Here is a 9,623-nt window from a genome sequence, read left to right on the forward strand (position 1 = left end):
AAGTAAGCCAAGGATTGTTTTTTCACGTTAAGATATTGGATTTTTCACATTCAGATAGGATTTTGATTTTTGTTTCTCAGAGTTTCGGATGCTATTAATGTACAAATTGAAATCGCGGTTTTCGTCCAGATAATTTACTTTTGTTGGCCAAAATAAGCAAGAGATTTATTAAGAACAGACCAGAATCCTTTCGAATATTGTTTGATATGTGACCCAACAAGACATATCTTCCAGAACAAAACAACATAACCTAAGTTTTTTTTAAAGGATAATTTAGCATTTAGCTAATATTTAAGCTGGCTATCAGCTTTAGCGGTTTCAGCGTTTTTAGCTATCAATTTCAGCATCTTCAGCGGCCAAATTCAGCTTACAGCATTCACTCTAGCATTATCATAGGCAATGCTACATATCCAGTTCATAAATAAGTTTAAAAGTAATGGTTTTAAAGTTTTAAAAATGTAGTTTTAGTGTGTTCAGTAAATGTTTATCCTGTTCAGCCTGTGACCTAATGTGTTTTTTAGTTAGGCCTCTTGTGAGATTGACTTTGACACCCCGAGTCTATAGTATTCTTGCCATACTTATACTCAGGTATACTACATTATGCAATGTATGTGCCAACAATAAAACACCCAGAATGTGCTCATTAGTTTGAGATGGTTAACAGGGTGGGAATCCTGTCAAACATCAGTGGAAGGAGATGAAACATGTTACCTTCAGTCGTGTGACAGCTGGAGATGTTTGCTCATGAGGAATGATCCTGAAACCTGCAGACAGGGGGAGCCGCAGACTCATTACTGCTCCTCAAAGCGTCGATTGCAGACTCAATCCAATGCTGTTCAACACAATATTAAGTGAAGTGAAGCGTCATTTTTGATCTGGCTTGTGTCATTTGTTCATTATTTAAACAATTCACCTGAACTAAAATTCAAAATCGATGCCTGATTCCCATTAGTTGATTTTCATTCATTGTTTTAATATTAGTTATTTTGTCATTTTTGTTGTTTCTGTAACCAATGTTTTTTTGTTGCTTTTTTTGTTTCTTGATAGTTTTTGTCTAAGTGTGTATGATCGTAGGGGGTGGGGGGCTGTAGACCAGAATGGGGGTTCTGAAAAAGCAGACTGATGTGATGCAGAAGACTTGAAATGAAAATTTATTTCATGGACAGTTATGCAAACACACGACTACTGGAATAAATACAAAACAATCTCAAAGGTAACTGTTGAGGTAACTGTAGCTCTTGATAGTGTGAACTATTAGCCCTCTAGCTCAGGTTTGTGTTGGAGTGATAAAGGCTGAAGGCTTCACTCCTCTGCTGAGAAACAGAACAAACACATGACCACACTGACATTAGCCTCCAGACGAGCCACACACATAGAAGGAGACGTGTAGGCAGAAGATGAGCGATGCTGACAACTTCACAATGACGAGGTAATTTTACAGGAATCATCTGACGACACTCAGCACTTTCTGAGGAACAGGAAGAAAGGAGAGATCCTGAATTGTTCGCTCCAGAAAACAGCTGTTGGGTGGAGACTATTTTCTGTTCTTTCTCATCTTCTGGAGGCAGAATCCGGATGGGTGGAGCGATGAGGTGGAGATTCATTAGCCTCTGGATTCAAGAGACCTGAAAGGAGAGACAGAGTCATGAAGAAACTTCCATTCATCCAGCATGCTCCCCAATCCACTTCAGATACTTGATCTTTATGTAGACACGTTGGTACTTCACCTCAACCTACACCATGAACAAAATGAGGCAGTAATTCACAAAACTAAGAACAAAGATGAAATGTGGAAAAGCTAAAGCAGATTAGCAAACTAAAACTAATACATTTAAATACCATGAAATGTTTCAGTTCATCTTTCTGATGAGACCTGATGAGGGGCGGGGTCAGAGACAAACGTTAGCTTACTTGACCCTCTAAACAACAAAGAAACTGGCTTCAACTCTGAGTCTCTGAGTTCAGCCCAGGAGGAAATGATTTACTCTGAAGCTGCGATCACACCGCCCTCAGCTGCACATCTTCAAGCAACTAGTTTTAATGAAAAGTCCGCCAAAAGCCAAACTCAAACTCCATGTGCGCACTGAGCGTTCTACGGGCGCAATTCTGCCTCCATGATCGCTCCTGTAGTCTTACACGCTCGTGGAGGCATTCCTGCACGTGTAACAACTCCTGCCCGAGTTTTGTGTAAAATAAAAAACCAAAACAGAAACCTGCGTGTGATTGGCCACTTTTCTATTGGCCCTGCCCCCTTACCGTTGCTAGGGCAATACTGACGCCCTAATTGGATCAGTGTATCACTCATTTTTCGAAGTAAAATAAACAAAAACAAACAAAATTAAGAAATGACATTTTTTTATGTAATGATCATTTTCTAAACTATTATGGAGAAATAGATACATTCTTTGTGTTCCCATTAAAGTACTAAATCGAAAATAGAATAAAGAAACAAATAACTTTTAAATTCAATATTTTAAGATTTCTGACACCAAACTACTTCAGCTCCACCCATAATGAACGTTAACATTCATTTTCTAAGAGATCCTCTTTTTGTGTTTTCCACAAAACTTTTCTTAGAAAATGAATTTAAACATTCATTATGTGTTTGCTTCATTTTCCATTTGTAACATCAAAAATGATTCACCTTACTACAGTAGTTTAGAAACAGATACATAAAGAAAGCATTCCTTTATCCTCTTTTCCTTTTTAGTTTTACTTTGAAAAACCAATGATGCTTCTGGGTACTTCTGGGTTTCTTTTTTTTCCTTCAATGTTGAGTTTCACACAGCCGCGCAGCAGAAGCTCCGTGAGTGCACGGTCCTCCACAAGGGGGCAGAACTAGTTTTAGGAGTGTAAGAATATTTTCACAGGGGAGCAGGAGAGGTCACAGGAGCGTAAGAATACTCCCACGAGCGTGGAGAAGAGGTTTCACGAGCAGAGAAGAGGTTATAGGCGAAGAGGAGAGGTTTCAACGTTAAACCAGAAAGTTAAACTTTGACTCAGATTTTGTAGTGATGTTTGGATGGCATGCTTTAATTCACGGAAGAACCAACCATTTAAAAGTTGATCATTGAGGAGAAATTAATGACTGCGGTTGTGTGTTGTTATACGACACCAAGTCTTAAATCGAGCTGTGAAAAAGAAAAGCCCTGGAGCTAGAGTCACAACATTTGCACTACTTTGACATTTGACAGCAAGCCTCTTCCAGCTGCAGGTGACAGACATGCGCTGGTAAACAGTAGAAAAGAGGAAGAGGATGAAGACATTCCCTGCTTGTCCACTGTGAACACTGTGGGCTGAACGGGCGTTCAAGAACCTGCGTTTAGTGGGTTCCTGAACGCGGGTCACATGCTCGATGTGAACGTAGCTAAAGAGGAGGAAGACAACTTTAATGCAGCCTACTTGGTGACCTTAGAAGATGTTGAAGCTTAAAAAAAATAAAAAAGCTCCTCCAAAGTTCCAGTTGAGTTGTACCAGATCTCCTCAGCTACAGATGGGTTGGATGGAACTGTGGGAACCAAAGGGCTCCTCAGACGTCTACAGAAACCCAACTGAGCCAGAACAACCCGAGGATCTCATGTAGCCCTGATTATGGGCCTTTCAGAGACGATGCTTATTTGATGACCAACTCAGCTGAGGAGGGACCTTTTATCACGCAGTCTCCGTCATGACACTCTGGGTTTAACGGTATGACTGCCAAAGCAGAGAACTGGGATGAGGAGAACAGATGGTGGGACTCAGGAAGGAGTGAGAAGAACATCAGGTGCTGCTACGACCAGGCTCTCACAGAGGAGCAGCTGGGTCCTCCTTAAAATGGACATTTTCAAATGTAACAAACGTTTGACCACATTTATCCACAACCCTGAGAAAGTCTGATAGAGTCGAGCCTGCTCCTTCAGACTAGTGTCATGTAGTTTTCACTCCTCCAGTGGGTTAGATGGTGGGTGTCTTCATCAGACTAGGTCAGGGGTCGTAACCTTTAACAGTAAAAGAGACATTTGGGCTCATTTTCTACTCATCACTCCTAGAAGGAGCCGCGTAGTCTTACTTAAGGAATTTGCATTTGTATTCATGACCTTCTTTTTTTAAAATAATAAACATGAATTATGTCTATTTTTTGGCACGAACAAAAGCAAAAATATAAAAAGAACCTAGCATTTCTCAAAATGTGATTTTTTTTAATGTGTGACAGAAGTTAAAATAACTTCTTTTCAAAATAAAAGCTGCTCTGTGCCAAACAGGATCATCTCAGATCAGTTCTGAACAGCTAGTAACCAATGCTGTTCAGCACAAGATAATATGTGCTTTTAACTCATAAAAGATCAATCTTTTTACCAAAGTTTTGCTTTGCATATAAAATCTGTTCATTCTGGAGGTAGAGTTGAACAAACAAGACGTCTTCAGGTCAACAGGATGTAAAAACCTACAGAGTTTATCATCTATGTGAACCTCAGACATCAGTTTATACATTTAACTAATCTAAATTAAATAAATGATAATTAAGTAATCCTTACTTTAAATAATTCTGTTTTTTTTGTTGTTGTTCTTTTTCTCCTCTTTGTCCTCAGCAGTCTTACTCTGCTGGGTTTTGTTATTTTAGTTTGGGGTTGGATCTTGGTAGTCTTAGTTTTCAGGCTTTATTTGTTTTCTTTAGGTAGTTTTGGTTAAGCAGCCATTATCAGGAGCTGCTGACTCTGACGGTCGACATGTCTGGATCAGCAGTCTCCATGATTTATTTTATGTTTGTCCGAGGATCCACCACGGAGAGATAACAGAAACACGTGGATCTGGAGCTGCAGGTTGAAGGCCTCTGGAATAGTGAGAGAGTACAGACTAACAAGCAGCCTCACGAGTAGCTGGTGTGCTGCTGACGCCTCCGGGCGCTCCTCATCTTCTCAAAGCGAGCCTCCATTTCCTCCAGAACCTTTGGGGTGTAGCGGACGACCAGTTTGACGGATCCCTGAGCAGCTTTGAGCAGCTCCACAGCCTTCTCATGCTGCTCCCCCTCCACACTCTGCAGGGACACAACGTAGATCCATCAAACTACGGGTCTCCATGGACTAACAGACAATTCCTCCGTATCTCCTGAGGCTCACCAATTCAGGTCTAGCAGATAGATGACAGAACCTGACTTTATGAGAGTTAGGAAAAAGCAGCACACCACACATACATACATACCACTCCATTGACTGACAGCAGCTGGTCTCCTCTCTTCAGCCCCCCCTGGCGATCAGCCACCCCTCCAGGAATGACTCTAGAGATGTAAATGGGAGAGTTCTGCTCCTTTCCTCCCATGATGTTAAAGCCCAGCCCTTCATCTGTCTTTGGCAGTTCCACCACTCTGGGGTGGGCGTGACCCTCACTCGCTGCAAACGCCGCCACAGTGGCCTAGGGATGAAGAAAAGTCTATCTGAGCCGCAGAAGTGTCTTCTCGAATGGACTCCAGTGGTTCAGGTTTGACTCCCTAGAGGAACAGGCTGATGGCCTGCATGCCACAAGGTAGTAATTCATAAAAAAACAGGTGTTGAGAGCAAAGAAACGAGCATGGTTTATAGGAGACTTATGACTGTGTTGAAACATCACTTTTGGACAATCTGGTATGTTTTCTGTTTTTTTTTTATTTTGATGATAGAATTTCCTTTTCTAAAAAGTATGAGAACTAAAGACTTGACACATTTCAATCTATTTCTAGAAATGTATCTTTTCTATTCCAGTTCAGACTTAAGTGACTTAAGTCGGAGTGTAGTAAAATTGAAAGTTATAATGCGTTCTGCTGGCTTTATGGAATATGTTGGGATTTATTAAGGTTTATTTCAGCTACATGCTAGCTATTTTGGCAGTAATTTAGGATTTATTTCAGTTTTCTAGGCTAATTTGGAGTTTAGCTGTTTCAGCTACATGCTAGCTGTTTTGGCTAACTTAGGCTTTTTTTTCAATTTTTTAGGCTAATTTGGCATTTAGCTAATATTTTAGCTGTTTATCAGCTTCATCGTTTTCAGCTATCAGCTTCAGTGTTTTCAGCTATCAATTTCAGCATCTTCAGCAGCCAAATTCAGCTTACAGCATTCACACCAGCATTATTACAGATCTAGGTTTTAGTTTGTTTAAAGCTAATGAAGGTTAAGATCTGTGCTTTACATCCAGTTTGCCCATGACCCGATTAGTCGACTAATTGGAAAAAATAATTTGTGATTAGTTAACTATTAAAATCATCGTTTGTGGCAGCTCTACTGTAGAGCATGTCATGCCAGTGGCCTTTCATACCTGGAACAGTTCACCCCCTGCCTGAGGAGGATCATTTTGACACTAGAGCACATTCATGACCTTGTGAATTGAATGCCAACATGCACAGGTGAAATGAGCCACAGGTGATTTGGTTACTTTGTGGTTTCCTCTACCTTTGCTGTGGCTTGAGCTCGTACCTCTGGCCCCCCAACAATGTCCAGAGTGTCATAGAGCTGCTCGTACACCTGAAAGACAGCAGAGCAGCTATAGAGGAGCACCTGAAGGGGTGGAGCGTACCCTGAACACCACATGATAATAAAGACCCACTCCAATGAAAATTGTGTTTTGGGGTTTTTAACATCTTGTAGCATTTTACTCATGATGGATGGCATATATAAAGAAATTTAATCTTAATATTGTATTTTTTAGCTCCCTGCTCTGCTCCATTCCAATTCATCTATATACAGATTAATAGATCCATGAACGTCTTTGTTTTCCTCGTCTGAGCTGGAATCTGGATCTAAACTGTATGGCTGGATAGTTTTGATATTGCTCAGAATTGTTGTTGTACGGTGATGTAAGGTTGGGGTTATGAGGGGCTGTAAGCTAGCTGGAGAGCATGTAAGCAGAGAGCTCTCAGTTGTGGGTGACAGGAAGTCCCGCAACAGTCCCAACAGTCCCGCCCACAAACTCAGAGCTGAATTTCTAATGAACTCCTGCTACTCTGCAGAAACTGAGTCTTTGAAAACATTTTATTGGCTAAAAAAAGAATAATCATATCTAAAAGACTACTAAGAACACTGACAACAGATCATAAGATGATCAAAGTGGGGCTTTAAAGGGTAACCAACAGTGGTTGGAGGATGACTCCACCCACAGCCGATATGTGAAAATCCAGTCAGAGGGGTGGGGAACAGGACTGTTATCATTACTGGAGATCATGACGTGGGACTTCTGAAATGGTTTGACCAACCAACTGTAATACATCGTTTCAACCTGTAGGGGGCAGCACAAACAGTTTTTGACTATATTTTTAAGAAATAAACATTTTTTTTTTTGAGAGGCAAAATTTGTCAAGGACCAACAGACAGCACTTTAACCCCCCCATTTATAGAGATCAACAGACGAAAAAAGTTAGTCCACGTGTCAAAGTCTAAGGCCCGGGGGCCGGATCATTTTATCTTACTATTATTAATGACCTGATGTTATCTTGCGCTTATTTCTAACGTGTATAATTTTGTCGACATGAGTTTTTATGGAGAACAAATATTGAAAGTTATTTAAGGTTTAAATTGATTTATTCTGGAATAATATTCCTGCCTTCATAGAAATGTTAAGAAGTTATATTTTTATGTTTTAAAAATGTAGTTTTAGTATGTTCAATAAATGTTTATCCTGTTCGGCCTGCAACCTAAGGTGTATTTTGGATTTTGTTGTTGATTGAGTTTAACACCCTTGATTTGGGGTTCTGTTACCCTTTAAGGTGACTTTGATGAATTGTGAAGTGTATAAGCGAACACTTGAGCGTACCTCTCTGATAGCGGCACAAAATTTACTCTGCAAGACTCTCTGCAGGGCTTGGAGTTTGGGAGGGGGGAGCTCTCCGGTCCTCTGAAGTCGGTCCAGCAGTTCGATCACTCTGCACACATCTGCCACAACACAAACGGTCAGGTATCTGTGGCGACACCACAACACAGCTGGTTTCACAGGTCAGGAGCCAACGCTGCTCTTCTCCTGACCTTGGACAGGTTTTCGGATGCAGGTTTACAAAGACCAACAGGATTAGGTAATGTCCTGGTCTCACCTGATCGAGTCGTGGATTATTTCTCTTTAACAACCCGGTTAAAGTTAAACAAAGGTTACAAATACTTCACTGAATGCTGCTTGTTTAATTATGAAGGTAATTATGATTTTATTCTTTTAATCTGTGCTAATGCTAACGCTAGCATTAGCTTTGGCTATGAGACGTGGAGCTGGTTACCTTTTATTATTTATTTAAAATTGTGTCCATCAGTGTTCAGCTGTCAGGTTTGCCATTCTAAATGCGAACACCCGAAGTCACTATTCACTTTTTTAGCCCTGACGCCATTTTGTTCGACGTCATCATGAAAAGGGTTTATATTGCAAAAATATTTAGTGTGTTGCTTAAATATGAGCAAAACTATAAATTAGCCCAAAAAACCTGAGTAAATGCCAAATCAGCCAAAAAGCTAGCTTATTGCTTAAATATAGGTAAACTTTAAAAACCATAAAATTCCTCAGTAAACTACTATAGTCAAAAACATTACCCTGTTGCTAAACATTAGCTTAACTCTAAATTAGCCTGTAAAAACCTCAAGATATAACAAATTAGCCCTAAACATTAACATGTTGCTAAAATATTATCTAAACTATAAATTAAACTAAAAAAAACAGTAGATAACAATTTAGCCTAAAATCTTAGCATGTTGCTAAAATATTAGCAAAACTCTAATTTTTTTTAATTACCTTTAAAAGATGATAACATAGCTCATACATTTATTTAAAGACTACTCTACTAAAAAAATGAAATACTGTTGAAGACTTTTGCTCAATATTTCAAAATCTATAATAAAGTTTATAAATACCAAAAATACAAGCAGCAATGTCTTGAACGAGCTGAACATTTTGATACAAAGATTGCCGAAATCACTGAAAGGGAGATGGAGATTTTATGTGCCGAAAAACGTACAGAAAGGAGCAGGAGAATCACTACAGTGTGAATGAGTTTTCTGAACCTGGTCTGTCCGCCCTTGTCCTTAAAAACACAAAATCAGGCCCTGGAACCCACAAGGTGTTACAAAGAAACTTCATCCAAACGGCTTTGGATCACGTCGCTTAGCAGATTGATCTGTCTGCACGCTGAAGCTAAGGCCTCTTTGCTCTGAACACGCACGTATCCGCTGCGGGAATGAACGCTCACGCACATCAGCGCAGTGCGTGGATCTTCAGCGCTGCTCAGAGAAGGACCGCACCTTATCCCGCCTGGAGGCAGGCCTCACATCAGCTGATGAGAGACCGCACACAGACGACCTCACAGCGGGCACGACAGACTGAAGAGCCGCCGTCCGTTACCTCTCTCCAGGCACAGCGGCTCCGCCATGGCCGCCATGTCCGCCTCCTTCCCGGGATGGTAGAAAGACGACATCATCCTGAGCTCCTCCGCGTCCTCGCCGCTGCCTCTGAACCGGCTCACAGCGACGAATGCTGCTGCGGCCGCGAAGACATGATGAGCAGACGGAGGACGGGCCGAGCGGCTGCGGAGGCGCGGTCCGTCTGCGGAGGCGCGTGCAGCTGCAGCCTGACGCAGCAGCAGCTGCAGCGCGTCAGCAGCAGCGCAGCCTTAACGAGACCGGTGCAGTTCTGCAGAACCCCTCAGA

At 41.2% G+C, this 9,623-nt stretch overlaps 2 protein-coding genes across 4 annotated transcripts in view; both read right to left on the reverse strand.

The window, feature by feature from the left end:
- Nucleotides 1-852, reverse strand: part of ppp1r35 (protein phosphatase 1, regulatory subunit 35) — a 7,821-nt gene extending 6,969 nt beyond the window's left edge. The window contains exon 1 of the mRNA XM_024271559.2: nt 712-852. The gene's annotated coding sequence lies outside the window, so the exon portion shown is untranslated. The remainder of the gene's footprint in view (nt 1-711) is intronic.
- Nucleotides 853-1,125: 273 nt separating this feature from the next.
- lin7b (lin-7 homolog B (C. elegans)) lies at nt 1,126-9,585 on the reverse strand. 3 transcript variants are annotated; one of them, XM_024271560.2, is made up of 6 exons: nt 9,319-9,585; nt 7,756-7,874; nt 6,399-6,470; nt 5,179-5,388; nt 4,851-5,014; nt 1,126-1,625 (listed from the first exon to the last, which is right to left on the reverse strand). In XM_024271560.2, the coding sequence occupies exons 1-6, from the start codon at nt 9,392-9,394 to the stop codon at nt 1,604-1,606; spliced, it is 663 nt and encodes a 220-aa protein (XP_024127328.1). In that variant the 5' UTR covers nt 9,395-9,585; the 3' UTR covers nt 1,126-1,603. The 3 variants fall into 3 exon arrangements, with proteins under 3 accessions (XP_024127328.1, XP_024127331.1, XP_024127329.1); XM_024271563.2 differs by having other exon boundaries at nt 4,839-5,014; XM_024271561.2 differs by lacking the exon at nt 9,319-9,585 and adding an exon at nt 8,982-9,160.
- Between the last annotated feature and the right edge of the window lie 38 nt (nt 9,586-9,623).

This window comes from Oryzias melastigma, linkage group LG8 (genome assembly GCF_002922805.2).
Source record: "Oryzias melastigma strain HK-1 linkage group LG8, ASM292280v2, whole genome shotgun sequence".
In the NCBI taxonomy this organism is placed as follows: Eukaryota; Metazoa; Chordata; class Actinopteri; order Beloniformes; family Adrianichthyidae; genus Oryzias; species Oryzias melastigma.

Coding starts and splice junctions, on each gene's coding strand:
- lin7b (XM_024271560.2), bottom strand. CDS start 9,394: ATGATGTCGTCTTTCTACCATCCCGGGAAGGAGGCGGACATGGCGGCC. Junction 6,471..7,755: donor TTTGTGCCGCTATCAGAGAG/GTACGCTCAAGT, acceptor GCTGTCTTTCAG/GTGTACGAGCAGCTCTATGA. Junction 5,015..5,178: donor TGCTGTCAGTCAATGGAGTG/GTATGTATGTAT, acceptor GTGTCCCTGCAG/AGTGTGGAGGGGGAGCAGCA.